This window comes from Kryptolebias marmoratus, linkage group LG12, assembly GCF_001649575.2.
Source record: "Kryptolebias marmoratus isolate JLee-2015 linkage group LG12, ASM164957v2, whole genome shotgun sequence".
Taxonomy (NCBI): domain Eukaryota; kingdom Metazoa; phylum Chordata; class Actinopteri; order Cyprinodontiformes; family Rivulidae; genus Kryptolebias; species Kryptolebias marmoratus.
This window is the reverse complement of record NC_051441.1, coordinates 15,889,875-15,911,134: the sequence shown is the minus strand read 5'-3', so window position 1 is coordinate 15,911,134 and position 21,260 is coordinate 15,889,875. Positions and strand designations below refer to the sequence as shown.

At 41.9% G+C, this 21,260-nt stretch overlaps 3 protein-coding genes across 4 annotated transcripts in view; 2 read left to right on the top strand and 1 right to left on the bottom strand.

The window, feature by feature from the left end:
- Positions 1-4,212, bottom strand: part of si:dkey-110g7.8 (GTPase IMAP family member 8) — an 11,892-nt gene extending 7,680 nt beyond the window's left edge. Inside the window, exons 1-3 of one of the 2 annotated variants that reach the window (XM_037978558.1) lie at positions 3,962-4,212; positions 3,163-3,730; positions 1,790-2,345 (exon numbers count right to left, since the gene is read on the bottom strand). In XM_037978558.1, coding sequence (XP_037834486.1) covers positions 1,790-2,345; positions 3,163-3,193 — 587 coding nt within the window. In that variant the 5' untranslated portion in view covers positions 3,194-3,730; positions 3,962-4,212. The remainder of the gene's footprint in view (positions 1-1,789; positions 2,346-3,162; positions 3,731-3,961) is intronic. The other variant, XM_017416799.3, reaches the window with a different exon arrangement.
- Positions 4,213-6,611: 2,399 nt separating this feature from the next.
- adsl (adenylosuccinate lyase) lies at positions 6,612-13,412 on the top strand. The gene is made up of 12 exons (XM_017416525.3): positions 6,612-6,911; positions 9,054-9,257; positions 9,356-9,400; positions 10,017-10,096; positions 10,183-10,354; positions 10,461-10,507; positions 11,530-11,620; positions 11,745-11,814; positions 12,211-12,358; positions 12,493-12,673; positions 12,910-13,086; positions 13,218-13,412. Exons 1-12 carry the CDS (start codon positions 6,768-6,770, stop codon positions 13,302-13,304), a joined length of 1,446 nt encoding a protein of 481 aa, XP_017272014.1. The 5' UTR covers positions 6,612-6,767; the 3' UTR covers positions 13,305-13,412.
- Positions 13,413-15,544: 2,132 nt separating this feature from the next.
- tmem150b (transmembrane protein 150B) lies at positions 15,545-19,812 on the top strand. Its single transcript, XM_037978701.1, has 6 exons — positions 15,545-15,609; positions 16,828-16,887; positions 17,862-17,929; positions 18,148-18,275; positions 18,670-18,847; positions 19,568-19,812. The coding sequence occupies exons 1-6, from the start codon at positions 15,545-15,547 to the stop codon at positions 19,810-19,812; spliced, it is 744 nt and encodes a 247-aa protein (XP_037834629.1).
- The last annotated feature ends 1,448 nt before the right edge of the window (positions 19,813-21,260 follow it).

Here is a 21,260-nt window from a genome sequence, read left to right as displayed (position 1 = left end):
TTTGTTTTTATTGGTCTTCAGTAATATTCTAATTTTCTGATATGATGAATTTGAGATTTTCATTTGTTGTCATTTGTAATAATCAAAATTAAACGAAATAAACATTTGAAATATATGAGTTTGTATGTAATGTATGAATATAATATACAAGTTTCACTTTTTAAATGGAATTACTGAAATCAATCTACTTTTTCATGATATTCTAATTTTATGACCAGCACCTGTATGACTAGTTCCTACAAACCTTTTTCTGAATTTCAGATGTGGAACTGATGGAAGCCGAGAGCGGACGTGTTCCACGTAAACTTTTTTTCTGATGGTTTTCTCAAAATCACAGATTATTTATGTCTTTATCACAAAATAACAAATAACGTTTTTTCGAGATCACGAGACGATTATCTCTTCTTGAACGCTCACGATCAGTTTCTCAGGGTTCTTTAAAACCTTTGCCAAGAAGGGACTCGAGCTGAAAATGTCAGCTCGCGGAGAACCTGACACAGATCGACGCAGCAGGTTTCACAATGCGTTCGTCTTGTCGAGACAACTTTCATGTTAGCCCTCTTCATTTGAGGAGTCCTCTCCTGCTGGTGGATGGAATCCGGTTCAACACGCTCCAGCAGTCTCGTGATCTCGAGAAAACGGAACTGTTATTTCGTGACAACGACACAAATAACTCGCAATCTCGAGAAAACCATCAGAAAAAAAGTTTATGCGGAACACATTTCGAGCTAGAAAGGAGGTGAAAAAATGAGCTTTCACACTGGATCTCGACCCCACTACAGTGTAATAAATCAGCCGGATTTAGCCTTTTATAATCTGAAGCAGAACCAGTCAAGCTGGCCTCGTGCCTAAGCTACGACCCCGTCACACCACACCGTGCTCGTAGAGCTTCAAGTGAGTTATATCGCATAGTTCTCGCTCCTGAATGGCTACAGATGATCTACGCTCTTCGGGTGCCATTAAATATCACGCTGCACTCAGTTGTCCTTCGTTCACCTTTAGGACGTACAGCAAGAAGCACTTGTTCTCATCGCGGTGCAGCCTGCTGGAGGAGGAAGGACAAGAGTGAGCGTGGTCGAGGCTCAGCCCTCACCCTCACCCTCTCATGCAGCTGAACATCGTTTCCTCCCTCTCAGCGAGGCTGGAAGCACCGGCACATTTAAGCCTTGTTTTTTTTAAATGTCCCAGCTTTGATGAGACGACAGTTTTAAAACTACAAATCTATTCAAATCATGGATATTACTTCAGTATTGTGTGGTTTCTGCTTATACAGGCAGCATCCATTTCACAAAACCTGCACTATAGAGAGAATGAGCCTGGGTTTTTTTTTTTTTTTTGTTCTTTGTCAAAATTTGATAGCTTGCCGACCAAATACCCAACCTAAATATGAGCGTGTTGGCTGCTGAGTCGACAGAAGTTAACGTCACCTGAACCTGCAGGGCAAATGGAGAGGGCCACGAAGGCTCGCTGAGATCACTTTTTATCTTGGGTTCGCACAGTTGTGATCGTCAGAAAAGATCAACTGGGGCTCAAAAGACATCACAAATGGAAGGGTCGGACGTCACGAAGCGCCTTCTAGACGTGTGAGATTCTTCATAAAACGGTGCTTCAAAAGGACCTGAAAGCAGTCTTTTATCTATGAAAGTGGTTTCGTTTCTCTTTAAGCTGTCTGTTAAACTGCTGCGACATCATGCTCCGAATAAAAAGGTTCAGTGATTGCTTTTGACTGCACCTGTGGAGATTATTGTTTGTACGACAAAGATAACGCAGAAGAAATCAAACGGCGTACCTGCTCCCACATCTCTCCACCAGCCACTGCAGGGAGTCTCCAGTGTTGGCTATGTGCTCCTCTATGAAAACACCTTTGGCAAGCTTGTCCACGCTAGTGAAGAGGACCATGCTGTACCTCCACGTCCCCCCGCCCAGAGCTGCCAGCTGCTCCTCTGCGGCCCTCCTCTCCGTGTCGGTGAAGGGCTGGGTGACGGACACCACCAGCAGGATGGCGTGGGGCCCCGGAGGGCAGAGGATGGCCCCCATGCACGGCCCCTCGCTGTCCAGGCTTGGCGGGGGCCGCGCTGGGCTCCCTGACTCGGCGCCCGCATTGTTGTCTGTATCGGCCTCTTCGTCGTCCTCGGGGTCAGCGGGGATGGCCCACGACGGAGTGTCCACCACCGTCACCCGCCGGCCGTAGATCTCCGTCTGGCCCACGTTGCTGTGCGTGGTCTCCGTCCCAGCGTCGAAGAACTCGTCCCCCAGGATGGTGTTGGCGGAGGAGGTCTTGCCCGACTGCGGGCCGCCGAGGATGAGCAGTCGACGCTCAGGGGGGTGGCGGCCTCGATGTTCCCCTGTTGTAACAAAGAAAGATCAACTGAAAGCTTCTCTACGGGGTGAGAACCCATCTTCTAAAAGAAGCTTTGGGACTTTTCTTTTCTGGAAAGTCAAGAACATTTTACACCGGAGTTCAAGAATCCCACAGGATGAAGACAGTCTGGATTCCCTTTATGAAAGTGGTGCTAAAAACCACTGCAGTAAAGGTCCTCAAAGGATCCATGACTTTCACTACTTATTCTGACTTATCCAGTATCACTGTAGTGCTTTAAGAAAACATGCGTTCTTCCTCACTACAATCCTCCCCAGCCCCTCTCTTGTTCTGCCCTTAATCCTCAAATTTCTGCTTTTTACATGAACTCCTTTGCTATCAGGTGCTGCTCTCTCTTCCATTCTCCTCGTTACCCTTCTTCCCTCTCCGTGCATGCCTTCTCTTTTCCTTCAGCTGTTCTCAACCTTAAATAGGGTCAGGGGGAACAGGACTGAACGACTTCTTGAGAGAACTGCATGTAGACAGAATGAGAAATGCCCAGAGTAAGTCACAGGAGGAGGAGACGTTTTCATTAAGCGTCAGCAGGACTGAATGTTTGGCAGACTGGATGCCACATGAGGATGAGAAGACTATGAGGAGAAGAGGAAAGTTCATTGATTCCTCTCGGCTTCTGACAGCCGATCAGACTTCTGATGCGCGACGCTGAGCTCGACCAGTGCAACAGTTTCTCCCCTTTAGCGCAGAGCAGAAGAGAACGGGGTGCAGAGAGCTCACCCTGGGGTGAGGTGATTAAAGGAATGGGGATGATGCAGAGCCTGAGCCAAGGATAAAAACACACTTACCGGAGTCAGAGGCAGAGGACACAGCAGCCATCTTGTGTGTAGAACCTCTGGCTTCCTCCTCCTCAGCCCCCCTCCTCCTTCTCCTTCTCGCCTCCACGGTGGATGCCTTTTCTCGCTCCTTCAGAAAACCGACTGGTGTGCGGGAAGCTGCTCTTCGGCTCCTTCTCCCACTTTAACCCTCATTATACTGCAAAGTTAATCGCCTCATCTTCAGCTTCCTGCCCCTCACTTCCTCTCCCACTCAGTCTTTTCTCTGATCTGTTCTAATTCACACCCTCTTCAGAGCTCTTTCCTGTCCTCTTCTCTCCTTCTTTCCCCTTCGTCCTCCAGCTCTTTCTTCCTTATGGTTCCTTCTTTTTTTATCTCTCCAAGCATGCAGGGAAGATTGTGCAATGCAGGAAACTTGCCAGATCCACCCCTGCCGCAGCAGCTTCGAGAGGAGGTCTCGTCATTATTATTGTTATGTTTTTTTTTCTCTCTCTCAGTAACAGCAAGGGGAAGATGTTCCTCCCACTCGGTCGTATCACCCAGCTGCTGCAGCAGCAGCAGCTTGGCCCCTGTATGCAGACTGCAGTCAGGAGGAAAGATGGATAGACAGAAAGAGGGAGGGACAGAAAGAGAGAGAGAGAGAGGATGCACTCCGTTCAGTTTACAGCTGGATGTAGTCCCCAGGTGCTGCTTCACACACAGACACAATAACTTACATAACCCCGGCACATACAGGACAGACAAACACCGTGACGCAAATTAGCGGGTTAATACAGCACTTATAAAATATGAACACAACACACGAGCTTACGTAATCGTTGCAGCAACTATAAATAGTGGCTAACGGGGAAGTTTCAGCTCAAAGCGCGGCGAGCGTCGCGTAAACATTGTTTTTTCTTCTGAAGGGTACGTCCTTTATCTGACGTTTGTACAAAAAAACACGCCCTGGAAGTGGAGTAATGACACCTGCTGTGCGCGCTTTTTAAAAGGTTTTTCTTTCTTTTTTAAAAAACAAAGTCTTCGACACACTTTCGCGTGTTAGCTTTAAGGACCGCAGCCCCTTTAAGGCGTCAACAAGCGTCCGACATGAGCAGAAACATGGAATTCGCGGGGCCGGATATGACGTCACGCTCCGCGACTTTTCAAGGAACAGAATACCGGCGGGACCGTAAACATCCACTAAATGGATTTATTTCGTATGTTTACCCTCAGTTCTAGCTGTTCTTGCATTGTTTCTTTATTATAAATAAAGTTTTGGGAAAAAAATAAACCTACTAATAGGTTTCACTGTAGCTGTAAAACTAGTAAAACATCTGAAATTAACTTTTATTACATTTCTAAGCCAAACGAATGAAGAAAACAGTTCACAGAACAAAGCACTATGTACATTATGAGCAGGCTAATTCACATGTAAGCAATGTAGTAAAGTTAAACACAAAGCCATGCCCAGTATTGTAACACTCTACAACAATATATATATATATATATATTTGAACGATTTTAAGATTCTTCTTATAAATCCAGCACTAAAAAACACTTTTTTAAAGCAACTAAGTTGAATATTAACCACAAGCTTCCAAGTCGTGGTGAATTTTTCTTTTTGTTCAACAGTTCCTTGTTTTCAGATATTTTTATATTGTCATCAAACATCCTGTTTGTAATGGAAGAATAAAATAGAATTTAAAATCTTACTCCTAACATAAAGCTCTTAACAACCAAGCTCCATCTTACATTAATGATCTTATTGTTCCATATTTTCCTAACAGAGCACTTCACTCTTGAACTGCAGGTTTACTTGTGGTTCCTAAAGTTCCTTTAAGTAGAACAGGAGACAGACCTTTCAGTTCTCAGGCTCCTCTCTTGAAGCTGACACCCTGTCTACTTTTAAAACAAGGCTTAAAAAACTTCGCCTTTTTAATAAATCCTATAGTTAAGTTTGGCTTGGGTTTCCCGAGTTAACCCTTAGTTATGCTGCTTTAAGCTTAGACTGCTGGAGGACAAACTGTCCACATGTCCTCTCTCTGCTGCCGTCTTTACTCGCTCTATGCGCCATGTTTGTAGTTGTAATCATTTCTATCATCAACATGTGTTTTTTTCCTTTGTCTTTTTTTCCCCATAGAAACTACATTTGGGCCAATCCTTCTGTGTTTGTTTGTGCCTCTTTCCTGTCCTCTCAAACGGCTGCCAATCCTGAGCCTGGTCCTGCTGGAGGTTCATCCTGTTAAAAGGGAGATTTTCCTTTCCAGTGTCACCTCCATGCTGCTCAGGATGAGAGACCGCGACGAAGTGAAGATTCAGCGCAATCTGCTGACTTTCTTAAATAATTAGCTTTTTATAATATATTTGAGTGTTTTTGTACAGTGCCCTGAGATGACTTATGGTGTGAGTTGGTGGTACATAAATAAACTGAACTGAATTGAGTTAATGGACCAAGTGAATCAGTGTTGATATGTTGCCTCAGGCCATCCAGGAATCAAACACACTTAAACCTTCAGAGCTTTTAGTGTTGTCTGACAGAAGGCAAAAAGCTTGTAGTCTGTCAAGTCAATATTCTTGCTTTTCTCAAGACAAAGTGCTCATAAATAAACCCAAGGAGATGATTTCCCCTTGTTCCAGTCACCCTCATGGTGGTGAATATAAAAAAGGAAAGTGAGGGGAAGTTTGCAGTGAGGATACCAAACCAAAAGAGGGCAGTAGCTACAAAATGTTGAAAAACTTGATTTCTAAGTAATGACGTTTTATTCAACATGCACCCTGTTAAAACCACAAATAAACTATTTGAATAGTCTGAAACTTTGCAACAATTATTCGGCTTCAACAAAACACTCAGATGAAAACTGGACCTCGGTGACAAAAGAGGAATGTCGTGTAATTTCAGACATGTTTTTCTGAGCAAAATACAAATTTTACCACTAAAATCAGAAATATATTCACATATATTATTGGAAGTAAAAAAAATACACTGAAGTTACTGACAAACATCCACGGTAAACATTTACCAAAAAAAAAAGCTTGGAAATGGGCACTTATATTCAGTGTCAATGCTTTTATAGTGTCTTTAATTGTGTTATTATTAAACAGCTAAACCAGCAGTTTTCAGTAAAAGACGGTTCTCTATCAAAAGGTCCAAAGGACAAAACATGTGTGTGTGTTATATGGAATCAGATGTTTGTGTACACTTTAAGGCTGTTTGACAATCAGACTAAACCTTTCCTGTTTGTTTTAGTTCCTGAGCTGCAAAAACCTCCGACTTCTCTCCTTCTTCCTCTGGTGCTGTTTGACCTGCTGTCTCCACGTCTTCTGCTCGCTTCCGTTCACCAACATTTACCGAGCCATTACAGCTGAAGGTAACTTCAAATAACAAACTAATTGGACCAGCAGCCGATAGAGAAGGCGCTTGGCTCCCCGCGGCAGCAACAACAAAGCCGTAAAGCGACACGGTGTCGCAACAAGACGTCGCGCCGTACGCTGACGTCAACTGTCGTAAAAATATAATAACTTTTCTCGTGTGACTCCACAAGAGAAAGAAGGCTGCTAACGCGCTTGTGTGTGTTATTTACACAAACCTTCTTTTTTGTTTTGTTTGTTTGTTTGTTTGTATTATTAGCGGACACAACATGGAGGGAGCCGACGAGTTCATGAAGTACCGTTCACCTCTGGTGTCCAGATATGCAAGCAAGGAAATGGCCTACAATTTCAGTGACAGGAAGAAATTCACAACCTGGAGGAAGCTGTGGATCTACCTGGCCAAAGCCGAGAAGGTTAGACGCATTTGCAACTACAGTTTGTGCTTTTAAAGACCACACATTTTAACTCCACTGGGCACATCTTCTGAGAGCTTTCTACGACCTTTGCAGAGTCCTATCAAGTTTCCTGCTCTTCTAAATATAGTTTCGAGTGTATAGTTATGAGAAGACACTTACAGTATACCCATACAGGCCAAGAGGAGTTGCATTTAAATAAAAGATAAAAACTATTAAATTAAAGGAGATGCTCAACCCATTTTTGTGCCCCTCACGTCTCAACATACGAGTTTCCTCATTGGAATCAGATAATAAGTTGCAGACAAATCCAAATAACCATTCTTCAGGATTCAAAATACTCTTTAATGTGTAATCATCTAAGAGCCCTCCTTGGACTGGCAAAGTGTTTAAATAAATAGAAGTTTTCAGTGTTATGATACAAGCAGATAGAATTAAAGGCCTGTTGCTTTCCTTAAGGGAATGCATATCACCCGCTGCGTTTCACGCTGAGAAATGAAAACGACTACATTTTGGAGCCAACTGACCTTAGGAAAACACAATAATGTCTATAGCTCAATCAGCGTTACAGATATTGACCTAAAACTTGGTGTGGTGTTCACAATTCATACATGACATTTTGCAATATTTTAAGGTTTAACCAAAACGGCTACAATGGCATCGTTTCTCAACACTAGATGATTTAAAACTGGTAATGTAAGATGGTGGGCAACATGCATTCCTTCATGAAATGCTGGGCCTTTTAGGTTTCCACGCCTTCACTCTTCTTGTCAAACTAGACGCAGATAAGCGAAATGACTCTCTGCTCCCCACTGCTTCATCATCATCATCATCGTTCGGCTTATCTGGAAATAAACATTTGGTAATACTGCGCGTGCCGTCCTTGTGAAAGTGAGCTCAGCAGCTCGATCAGGCTGGAATGTCTCCTCTTCTTCAGAGACAGCAAATGCCTGATAAGCACAGAAATAAGGAGAGGGAACCAACGGAGAAACCCGGGTCAAACTGCGTGAGCGAGCAATGTTAGATTAGCTCCGATCAGACTTTAGACAGGTGGGCTCCAAACGCACAGGGACGAAACAGGAGACACTGCTGTAGTTTTCAGGCCAAATGTCCAAAACCTACATTTAGGGGAAGATAGATTGAGCTACAACCTATATGGATTAAAGTCGGGGCAGTCTCTTGTTATTGAAATGTTCTCTATTTTAACACAGTAACACACATAGTGTTTAAAGAGAGGTGCATGTGTGGAATATGTGAGGTGACACGTGGGAGAAAGGGTCTGCCAACAGTTCCCCTTCTCCGTGACCTCCAATGAAGGCAGCTGATGAAACTATGAAGACCAGAGTTCCTGCTTGTCAGCAGATGTTTCTCCACCAGCTACCTTAGCAGCGTCACCACCCTAACCTTCCAACTGTCTGTGTGTGGCTGCTTGCTAAATGGACATAATTTAATAAACTTCTCGGAAAATAATCACAGGATGTGCCTCTACAACTGATCAACTTCTGGGGTCGATCCAGTTCAACATGGCTGCCACGGATAAATGACCTCAGCAAACACAAAAATGACTGCAACTCAACCAGTTTTACAAATAACAGGCTTAATGTTGGTGTGGTAGTAGTTGTGACTCATCCCCAGCACATACTCTGAGTGCTAACAGATCGCCTCAGATCTTTATGTAAAGTTTTGCCAATTCCTGTCTGAGCGTGTGTCGCGAAAGCCTCTCAGCTACAGTCGCACCAAATTTTAGCTCAATGTCTGTAAAACTGACTGAATTCAAGCCATGTTTGTGTTCAACACATCAGTTGGCTGTGGTGGCCATTTTGATTTGGATTATCTCTAAATGTTAATCAGTTGTAGAGGTACATCAAATGATTGTTTCCTGGAAATCTTGTTCCAATCTGTCTTGTCGTTCATGAGATATTTTGCTAACAGACAGTTGACTTCACTTGAAGAGATCTAGACTAACCCTGCAAGATGGCAAATATCAAAAATAATTTTGGAAATCTCTAAAATTGTGTCTCGTTCTGATAAATGTTTGCCCTTTTAAAGTTTTCGGTCTAAAATATAAGTTTTCTGTGTTAATTTGATTGAATTTCTCGTTCTGTGTCCTGATTTTTTTTTTTTTTTTTTTTTTCCTCTCAGGCTTTGGGCCTGCCCATCACCGACGCTCAGATCCAGGAGATGGAGAGCCACGCCGAGGACGTCGACTTCGCCATGGCGGCCGAAGAAGAGCGCAAGCTGAGGCACGACGTCATGGCCCACGTCCACACCTTCGCCCACTGCTGCCCCGCCGCCGCTCCCATCATCCACCTCGGAGCCACCTCGTGTTACGTTGGCGACAACACTGTAAATGCAGATGTGTCCTCACTTATGTAAGCCACGTTTTCACGAGTGTTTTTCTTTTTTAAAACAACGCGCCTGTCTTTTTCGTGTTTCTTCCTCAGGATCTCATCATGCTGCGTGATGGCTTTGACATCCTTCTGCCTAAGGTGAGGCTCAGCTGTTAGCCGGGGGGGAAACATGCACACCCATCCATCTGCACACTCCAACTGAGCCTCAGCTGCTTCACAACAAGTCAGCAACGTAGAAGTAATGGTTGCACTCATTTAATTCTTGCCCGCACCGATGCGCGAAAGGCTGGTAATTAGTGTTTTTTGCTTGTGTGTGGGTCTGTTAGCAGAATACCTCACAAGCTGCTGGATGAATTAATGAAAGTTATCCCCGGATGTCCATCTACAACTAATTAACGTTTGGAGGCAACCCACTTCATGAAAGCCAACACTGCCAACTGGCTTTAGAAAACACAAAAATGGATATAATTCGGTCAGTTTTACAGATATTGACGTAAAACTTGGTGTGGCTGTAGCTGAGAGTCATTCACGACACATACTCCCAGCATGAGATTGTGCAGAGCGTTATGATCATCTTTTTTAAAAGATGATCTTAGTCTAGATATGCGATTCCTCAAAGATCGCTAGGCCTTTTTAATTTGTAGTTTTCATAATATATATTTATATAAAATTAAGCCCAACTAATAAATTTCCATGTCAGAGTGGTAGCAGAGTATTACGCAGGAAGTCTGAGGTAATATCCTTTTTTCCACAGCTGGCTCGAGTCATAGACAGGCTGGCAAACTTTTCAGAGAAACACGCAGACCTTCCTACGCTTGGCTTCACACACTATCAGTAAGTCTGTTAGGAGCGTCACCTCTCTGCGTTTAAACCTTTTCCCTGTGGGCCAACATTTCAGTAGCGTCCTGCTCTCTGCCCAGGCCGGCCCAGCTGACCACGGTTGGGAAGCGAGCGAGCCTGTGGCTGCAGGACTTGGCGATGGACATGCGGAACCTGCAGCGCGCCCGCGACGACCTGCGCTTCCGAGGGGTCAAGGGGACCACCGGCACCCAGGCCAGCTTCCTGCAGCTCTTTCAGGGGGACCACGACAAGGTAGAAAAGAAGAAACGCTTCTTAGTCAATCAGCACATGATGGTAAATACGTGGAAAGGTTGTCCTAAAGGGTTTAAAAGTGCTGTTTCTTGTTTTCTGACACCAGGTGGAGAAGCTGGACAGGATGGTGACTGAGATGGCTGGTTTTAAAAAGTAAGTCATGCATCAAACCTAATATTCAGGAGAGCTCTATTCCTACTTTTTGAACAATAGAGTAATTTAATACAGGATACTATTCATCCCTAATGAACTTGCATAATATCATGTATCTACAAACACACTCAACTTCATTATGTAGGCAAAATTAAAACAAAAACATGAAGATTTGTGGAATGGCAGTTCATTTTGGCTTGTTTCTGAACATCTTAACCAAGTTCCTTCCATCTGAGACAGATGAATATGGGTCAGTCCAATAAGTGCTGTCAAACAAATCCTTTTTATTCTGGCAGAGAGAAACTACTGGCTGCAGTTAATCATGATCACTCATGAGAAATTACCAGGCCATATCAAGTTAGAACATTTTCGAACCTTCAGTGACCCCTGCACGCATGAGAGAAAAGCCACATTAAATTCACACTTGGGCACACGGTTTTTGTTTTTAAAAAGTCATTCAAGTTGTATGTTGTATAATTATTCCACCCTGTAAAAAAGAATGGGTCAAATCAGGTAAAAACCAAAAATGAAGGACATTTGGGCCCATGAAGGGTTTTGACAGCAACTGTACATTTTCTGCCTGCACTGAGCTCCTTTAGTCAAAATACTTTAGATGGATGTTAGAATGATGTTTTTATAAATATCCTTTATTTATCCAAGCAAAAATCTTTTTGAGATTAAAAATCTTTTTTGTTTGTTTTCAAAAGAGACCCAGCCAAGAAAGCAATAAAACATACAACATATATTACACACCAACAGAAATCCAACTAGTATTCAGCATATGCAACTGAACAACTAAAACCTGTCCCAAAACCAGAGCAGCAACAACAGGAAAACAGTTGAAGTGCATGTTTGAATGGGTATATTGACTAAAACAACTGGAAAAACAAAACCAGTTCGAAAAGTGGAAGGAGTTCTGAACTGACGTGAGCAACTGGTCTGAAAAGGTTGTGTACATTGGCTTTAGGTCCTTCGCTGATTGTAGAAAATGGTTGTGTAATTATTCCTCCGACCTTACCCAGAGCTTACCTGGTGACGGGTCAGACATACAGCCGTAAGGTGGACGTCGACTGCTTGTCCAACCTGGCCAGTTTGGGAGCCACTGTTCACAAGGTAAGCTGCAGAGGATAGAGATTTGTAGAGAAATGTCTCCATCTTGTGGTGTTTTATTCAAGCTTGGTGCACATTTGTACAAGAACTCCCATGTTGATGCTCGTCTTTATGCCGTCTGCTTTAGATCTGTACAGACATCCGTCTGCTGGCCAACCTGAAGGAAATAGAGGAGCCTTTTGAGAAAGAGCAGATCGGTATGTTTGCATTACACCGACCTCAGACAGCTGTCTGGTGTTGGAAAATTCCCAAAATGCATGATTTGCTATGAGCAGGGGTGGAAATTAAAATTTTTTACCAGCCACTCAAATATTTTACCAGCCACTATTTTATGTTGTGACAAAAAGTTTTTTCATATGATGATGATGATCGAGGTGAGTGGAAGCAGTTGTGGTGCAACTGCAAATTGCAAAAGTTACCAGGGGGGGAACCAAATATTTCAGCCGTCTGAAATAATCGATTCCCCCTCTAAAACATGGGACATAACTCGCCACAGTTGCGTGTGTGTTGATCAAATTGGCGGGTGCTAATTTCCACCTCTGGCTATGAGAGTCCAAACCGTGCGCCCCCATGAAGCTGTCCTCCCCTGCCAGGCTCCAGTGCCATGCCCTACAAGAGGAACCCCATGCGCGCAGAGCGCTGCTGCAGCTTGGCCCGACATCTGGTGGCGCTGATGGCCGACCCGCTGCAGACGGCTTCAGTCCAGTGGCTGGAGAGGACGCTGGACGACAGCGCCAACAGGTCTAGACTTTCACTTCATGCAGCCTTCTAGTATTAAGACTCGATTGAAATTAGTGAGGCAGAAGTTTCTAATTGTTGGTACTGATTGTGCAGATGAGTACTCCATTACTTTTTCTCTGTTACCTTGTATACAGGAGGATTTCCCTCCCGGAGTCCTTCCTGACAGCAGACATCATCCTCAGCACTCTGCAGAACATCACAGAGGGTCTGGTGGTCTACCCAAAAGTCATTGAGAGACACATCCGCCACGAGCTGCCCTTCATGGCCACAGAGAACATCATTATGGCGATGGTGAAGGCTGGAGGGAACAGACAGGTAGGGGCGAGTAAACTCTGTTGAACGGTACAAATTTGGACATGAAGCAGTTGTCGTTTATGATGCAAGAAGGCAGAGTTACTAGGAGGATCATGGGAGTATAACTGTCTGAACCACATGAGTTTCATGGATCTGAAGGCTTACAGCTGGGTTCCTTATGGTATTTTGTTGGGAGGTGTTAATGAGTTGAATGTTTGGAAGATTTTTGTTTTTCCTGCATTTTTATTTTAATTCAGGACTGCCACGAGAAGATCCGTGTTCTGTCCCAGGAGGCAGCGGCTGTCGTTAAACAGGAGGGCGGCGACAACGACCTGCTGGCCAGAGTGCAACAAGACCCCTACTTCAAACCCATCCTGGGGCAACTAGATGCTCTGCTGGACCCCAAGACGTTTATTGGCCGAGCTCCACAGCAGGTACATTATCAGTTTGTATCTAGCTGCTTCTCTTTGGCTACTTTTGGTCAAATATGTAACTCATAAAACACCCAAACATTCACAATGTGTTCTTGTGTTCCTTCACCGTCTCTGCCGCTCCTCTCCTTCAGGTCGCCAGGTTCCTGTCTGAAGAAGTGCGCCCCCTGCTGGAACCGTACAAGGCCAAGTTGGATGTGAAGATTGAACTCGAGCTGTAACACACATGTGCCTACCTTCACACACCGTTGGCAGGAAAGCGGTCCATCATGGTGTTTGTGCATGATGACTACTGATTTATACCTCAATAAAGACAGTTGTTGACCTAATTTAGGTGTTTTTATTTATGCCTGCTGCCTTTGATTTCATAAAAAAGATACTTTGTGTAGCGTTTCATTAGAGAAAAAGACAAATGAATACTGTAAATCTGTAATATTTAACTGATTTATTTATTTTTTGCTCACTTTGTACAAAGAAAAGTCCACCTTTTGTGTCCCATTGCTGTATGAATGGAGTTTAAAGCACTGATTACAGAATGATTTCTTCAGACTATCTTTGTAGAGACGTAGTAGAGTGTTGTATGAATGTGTGTGGATGGGTAAACATGGACACAGATTGTGTTGTAAAGCAATTTGAGTGGCCTAGTTGGCTAGAAAGGCGTTACAGAAGTAGTCTGTTTACCATTTAACATTGAGAAGATGTGTGTGAAAAACTAAGTCCACCCTTGTTGCTTCCAAGGTATTTAAAGAGTAAAGTAGCAGCCAGGTGCTGCTGTTCAAACACACATGATTAATTGATCATTATCAGTGTGACCACCTCTAAAAAACCAGGGGTTTTGTCAGTAGTACTCTGGAGCATACAGGTATATGTTAACACAACGCCAAGAAGGAAAGACATCAGCAATGACCTCTCAAGAGCTTCATCTCAGACTCCACAGGCCTTAGTCAGTAGGTTAAAGGTTAAAGTTTCTGACAGTAAAATTAGAAAAAAGACAGAACAAGTCCCCTCTTTCTTGAAAGAACATGACAACATGGCTGAATGAACAAGAGTAGAAAGGTTTAGCCACGATTCACTGTGCCATGTTGGAGAAACCCAAACATATGAGACCAAACATCTCATACGAGCTATAAAGCACGGTGGTGGAGGGGTGTTGATTTGTGTTTGTCTTACAGCCACTGGACCTGGACACCCCGCACTGAGTCGACCACGAACTCCTGTTTACTAAAAGTCCCCTAGAGTCAAATGTGAGGCCGTCTGTCTCACAGCTGAAGGTTGGACCAAACTGGGTCACGATGAAGGAGGACAATGATCTGAAACACAGCAGCTAATCTGCAGCAGAATGTCTGAAAAAGCAAATTAAGGTGCGGCAAGAGTCCGAACCTCAACATGACTGAAATGCCGTGGGGGGATCTTACAAGAGCTGTGTATAAAAAATGTCAGCAAACATCAATAAACTGAAGCAGCGTTGTAAATAAATGGGTCAAAATTACTCCATGAGAACCTGGATTTATACAGTCATACAAAAAAAAAACCCCACTACTTCGAGTTTTTGCTGCTAAACATTACACAAGCTGTTGGATCATGGGGTGTACTTAGTTTTTAACAACCAGCTTTTCCATTTGGGCTTCATTTTTTGTTTAATAAATTATAACACAGTGGAATTTGTTGAGTGTATTTGTCCACTTGAGGTTAGATTAAAATCAGTTTTAAAACCTGGTAAACTTTTGTTTTGTCCTGAGACGTAAAACTCAGGAACTGTAAGCTGGTTGACCTTCTTTTTCTCATGACTGTTCATGACGAGAGTTTGTCACATTAAACAAAAAGCTAATCAAAACGTTGGGTCAGTGATTAATTAACGTAATGCTGATGATTCATCATCCAGTCATCTAAAGATAGGGTGGGGTTAAACAGGACACCTTGGACTGTTTTTCACACACAGAAAACACGAAGAAACAGTAAAAAAAAATGGACAGAGTGGAAATTTCAACAACCAATAGTTTAAACTTCAGTCCATCATCGCCTGACCATGTAGTGTTGAGAGCATTGTTTAAAACTTTTTAAAATATCGTGTCCTTTTTTCCTCCCCCGTTGTTAATATTATCTTTATCTTCAGCCTCCAGTAATCAGCCGTGGTCAAAACAACCACGGTGATCTTACTGAGAGTTTCAGTACTGTGACTCTGCACAACCAGGACAAAGAGATGTGGCGTATATCTTGTACTGGTGCCAAGATAAAAGCGAGGAGATATTTAATAAGTTCCTGCAGTGTTTTAACAGAGAGCTCCATTTGCCACCTGCCATTCCTCAGGACGGTGAGTACACAAGTCTTTACTCTGTATTTGTGAGCTCGAGGTCTCATGTTGGACTTTCTGTTGCTTTAAATGGTCACTTTTCTCATGTCCTCCAGTTTGTAAGGCTCAGGCTGTTGGTTCTGTGAGTTTCTCTTCCTACGAACCGTCAGGATGTGGAAGTTTGCAATACTCCCCGTCTTCTTGGCTGTCTTTGGAATAGGGGGCATATGGACAGTGTGAGTTGTTTGTCTTCTTACAAAACAGTTTTGTGTTAAAATAAAAAAAAAGTGATGTAAATTGACAGAAAACAGAAACATAAGCAACAGAGCAGCTTGTACTGGATTAGCTCATTACAGAGAAGAACAAGTGATTAGTGTCATTACTAGGCTTATGGCTCTTTATCAAAGTTTATTAGTGATTCTTTTTTCTTTTTTTCAAACACTACCAGATTGAAACTCTCCTAAAATGATCTTTTGATGTCCATCTACAACTGCTTAAGATTTGGAATCAATCAAATTCAAGATGGCTCCTTAGCCAACTCAAAAATGACTATAACACCATCAATTTTCAGATGTTGACCTAAACTTTGATGTGATAGTAGCTGAGAGTCATCCACAACACACACACATTACAACCTATCAAGTGTTCAGAATCAAATATGTTTAAAAAATGTGAACAAATTTCAAATTTCACGTTCCGAGTGTGATAGCTGAACGCGGTAGTTTGTGTCTTTTCAAGTATGGTTCTGTGGCTTTTTGAACAATCCCCATTTAGAGAAATAGAGTTTTCTGACTGAATTGACAAGCTAAAGGTTAGTCAGTTAAAACAACTCCGATCTCAAACATTTCATAGCCGTTTCGTGATAACACTAATTTTGAAGCCTTCACATCTCCGCCAGTTCCCCATTACTTGTTTATTTACAGATAGTTTTATGGTTACTTGCAAGGTAAAGTCAAAAATCCAGCACTGCCACAGCCACTGCTGCAGCTTGGGGCACCTCCTGCAGGAATATCATATTTTTGGCAGAATAACCGTGTAACCTGAGACTGAATGTAAAAGTTTATGAAACAGTTATCACACAAACCACAGATTTTTATTTTAAAAGATTGAAGTTGTTTTAAGAAGGCAGCAATCAAGACATTCAATCCTTTTAATAAACTCAATGCTCCAAACTGAGTTCAATCAAACAGGTAAGACAATTATTGCTCATAGCAAAACAGAATCCTCCTTTATAAGATCTGAACCATCCCTTATTGTTTGTGCTTGTGTTTTTTTTTTTACCTAAAATGTCATGCCACTGTAAATGATTTCCTGTCTGTGTTAAACCATTGTAAAATCACACCCCAGCACAGTGGTTTCTGAACCTGCCATCAATCTAGTTCACGAGCTGGCATCGATACAGTCGTAAGAAACTGCGGCGTCAGGTCTCAATGGTGCTGTTTTCCACCCTTCAGATTTGCTGTGTCTGTGATAAATGGATCAGTCAACCTGACAAAAGGGATGCCCTACATCAGGTTGGTGAAAATCCTCGCTGTTCAAAATGATGATACAACTGTACAGCTGGGGCTGCATTTGACTGAAGCGAGTTGAACGCAGCCCCGGTTTCTGAAAAGGTTGGGACGTTGTGTAAAATGTAAATAAAAACAAGACGCAAACATTTGAAAATCTCCCATATTTTAGTCACAATGGAACATAGTAAACATAACACGTTTAAACTAATAAATTGTAAAAAAAATTTTAAAGGGTAATTTTAAACTTTACGACAGCAACACATCTCAATAAAGTTGTTGTGGGGTCTTGTTTCCCTCTGTGAAGCATCCAGGAGCCGAGGACAGCAGCTGCTGGAGGTTTTAGAGGGAATGTTGTCCCATTCTGATGGAGGATGCTGTTCAACAGTCCTGCGTCTCCTCCTAGTTTTTTATGATGCGTCAAATGTTCTCAATTGTTGACTCTTCAACTCCTAAACCACGCTGTTGTAATAGATTCAATATGCAGGTTAGCATTGCCTTGCTGAAGTATGCAATACCTTCCTTAAAAAAGATGTATTTTGAACTTTGTGCCAATTTCCTCTTTATCATGGAGGACATGGCGTCTATGGTTTCCATAAAGAACTTCAAATCTTGATTCGTCTGACCACAGAGCAGTTTTTAAATGAGTTTTGGCTCAGAGAAGACGGAGATGTTTCTGGATAGTGTTCACATACGGCTTTGTTGGATGATAGAGCTTTATATTTATTTTAGTTTAAACATTTTATATCTTTACTGCGTTCCAATGTGAATAAAATATGGGTTTAGGAGATTTGCAAATCATTGCATTCTGCTTTCATTTACACAACACACAACGTCCCAGCTTTTACGGAATGGAGATGCAAAATGCACAAATAAACTTTTAAACCTGCTCTTTTTCCCCCTCAACTAGGTAAATAAAAAATTCAGATAAAAAATTAAGAAATCTGACGTCTGACTCCAGGTTTTCACTTTGTTTGTAGTGAGTGTGCAGGTCACCCACCTCAGAGCTGTCTCTTCGCCCAGACCTGTAACATCCTCTCCGTTTTAAGTAACGATCTCATGTTTATTCATCAACAGAAATTCAGAAATTATTTATATTTGGAAATCATAATCCTTACAAAGCCAATAGTCTAGGGCTTTGAAATCTTAAAAATGTTGATTTTGTTTTTAAAATGATAACTGCTATTGACTTACTTTTTTGTTAGAAATGAATGTTAAGCATCACTCCTGCCCTTTTCTTGCTCTCTGTCCGGTTGTCTCCTGCAGTCACATGCGTCGTGGTGATCCGATTTCAGCAAGCTAAAGACTTCGGTTACGAGGGGAGGGCCAATGTGGCCGGTCTCTGGATGGGATCCATCTCTGCTGTTGGACTGTCTTTGACCTCCAACATCCAGGTAACAGCTCACCGCATGTTCAGCTGCATCTTTAAAAAAAACAAACAAAGGTTTTCATCACCTAGGTTTTTTTTGAGTCACCCCAATCTAAGATGGCCACCACAGCTTCACAATGTATTTAACTCAGTGTAACTCACTCAGTTTTACAGATATTGAGTGGTGGCAGCTGAGAGTCATCCTCAACACTCTCTCTGACCTCTACCATGTATCACAAGATCTCACAATGTTGCACAAATTGAGTCGTTCACAAGGCTTGACCAAAGTGGCAGTAACTCCAGCTCTAACAATTAAAGGCTCATCACAAAAGGCCTTTAATTAAAAAAGAGATGATTTCCCCTCCCCCACTTTATGCTGACTAATGCTTGTTTTTCTTGTGTCATTTGCTTCCATTTAGGCATCTGTCTCTTTGGAAATTCACTGCTTCGGAGCGGTTGTGGCTTTCGTCCCGGGCCTGGCCTACTTCTGGGTCCAGATGTACTTAACTTACAAGGCGCAGCCGTCTGTAGACCGGCCCTGGGTGGGACCTATACGCTTCATCCTCTGCGTCCTCTGTAGCGCCTTCCTGGGCTCTAGTATCCTTTCATGCTGGGTTATTAATTCAGTTATACAAAAACAATTTTTAATACTTAGTTTTAGGCTGAAATAGTCTACATTTCAAATAAAATGTTCAACATGTTATCAATTTTAAGTAATTTGATGGTTTCATCTAGTGTTAGGCTCATAATTTGAGCTTTTACAACTAAGTGCTAATACAGATCTTTTGAAGCAGGGTTTTTAGGGAAAAGTTCAGAACAATTAATAACTTACCTGTTGTAGATAGCTCTTTGAAGGGTCTCAATTTGGAGAAATAAAGTGTAATTCTGATTAGATTGTTGTGCTAATGACGATCAGAGTCAAGACCAAACTGAGCTGCTGCCGCTTTAAAATAACTCCAATCTCCAAAACCTTTACAGAGGTTCACTCAAACGCTATTTTTAAGTCTTTACGTTGTTGTTTGTTTTGGATTACACACTTTTTTTGGGGAAGAAATACAACCCCACTTCTGAAGAAGCAAGGTAGTTGCGTAGATATATTAGATTACTACAATATTATCGCTTCATCTTCATCAAAAAGCCATAACATTGCATTTAAAATTCTTATGTTCGTTCAAGAAGTAGTTTTTTTGTGTATATTGTAAAATCCTAGACAGGACACCTCTGGTTCAAGAGTCAACAGACAGTAAGTACAAGAGAACAACACATTGATAAAATACATTATAACCAAATAGAAACGCACCACATTCGGTTATAAAGTGTCTGTGAACTGCGTGCACGTGTTGTTCCTTGACTTTTCTTTTCCAGTGTGTTTTTTCAACTTGTGGTATGAATCTGCAGGAGCTACAAGTGAATGGTTAGCAGTCGTTGTTTTCTTCTTGCTTTTTGGCCTCTTTGCAGCTGAATTCAGACACGTCGACTACTGCCGGCTGACTGTACAGAGGCCTGCTTTGGAGAGCGACTGCTGCGCTGGATCAGTAGAAACAAACAGCTGTGCTATTTAGCTACGCTGTTAGCTGTAACACTTCCTGTATGCGAGTGGGACTAGTTCTAAATGTAAGATATTGAGCAAATAAGGTTCACTTTTTGTTTACAGTTTTGCTCTGATTTTTATCTTTTGGTCAGTTTCTGATAGAACTATTTGTGTATTTGCCACTGAAAAATACAGTAAAAATAACCTGTCTTTGAGCAATGTGTATAAATTATTTTATATAAACTGTATTTTAACTATGTTGACTGCAATTGTGGGAATGTAGCATAATATTTGCTATTTAAGTCATTCAGGTATCAAAATGTTCACCTCATTCAGGACATCACAGCTAAAACTTTTGTTTTTTGTAAAAGTTTTTGAATTATTCAACTTTATTTACTTTTCCCGCCATTGAAACGAATAGAAAATGCTTCAGGTCCTTGAAAACATTGCTTCAGTTTTAGCTTTTAGCTATGGATTTGCTCATTTTAGCTTTTAGCTACGCGTAACTTCAGTTATTTTTACATAGTCGTGTCGTGGTTTTAAATAAAACATTTGATGAAACAGCTGTAGCCAGCCTGTTCTTTGGTGAACACCATTGAACTAGCTGCTGGGCTTTGCTTTTAGCTACAGTTTTTGTTTAGCTACTCTTACATTTTTACCTTCTGTTCTGATTGCTTTAACTTCAGCTGCTCAGTTTCAGCTTTCATTCAGCATTCATACTGAAAATTCATCTAGTTAACTTTATATTTCTATTTTATGCTCTTTTTTTTTTTTTTTACTTTCCGGGTCTCGGGGAGCTGGCGCCCATCTCCAGCAGTTACTGTGTGAGAGGCGGGGGACACCCTGGACAGGTCTCCAGTCCATCACAGGGACACACAGAAACAAATGAGACAAACATTCTCACTCTCACTCACACCTGGGGACAATTTAGAGTTACTAGTTAACCTAACACGCCTGTTTTTGGTTTGTGGGAATAAACCGGAGTACCTGGAGTAAACCCATGACTGCACAGGGAGATCATATAAAGTCCACACAGAAAGGTCTGGAGGTGAACCTGCAACCTTCTTGCTCAAATCACTGCACCTCTTTTGTCAGTCACCATATAAATTATACAACATATATAATCAATTAGTTACCTAAAAAAACTATCATTACTATTATTTTTTACAGTAATAATAATCCATAAAAAGCTAAGATATACAAGAGTAATCAAAGCAGAAAGCAGAAAGATGTCCTATTTGTTTTTGTGTGTGTGTGTGTGTGTGTGTTTCTGGTCTGTAGTTTATTCTCACGTGCAAAAGTGATGAAATGTGACTAAACTAAAACAGAACTAATGGTTGATTTTTATAGGACTTAATGACAATTTTAATTATCTTTGAATAAGTGGTCCTAACCCTGTTTTTTGTTATAAAGCAGTAAATACTCTGTAACACATGGGGGCACTATTTGTCTTTACTTTTGCAGTCTTGTTTAATCCAG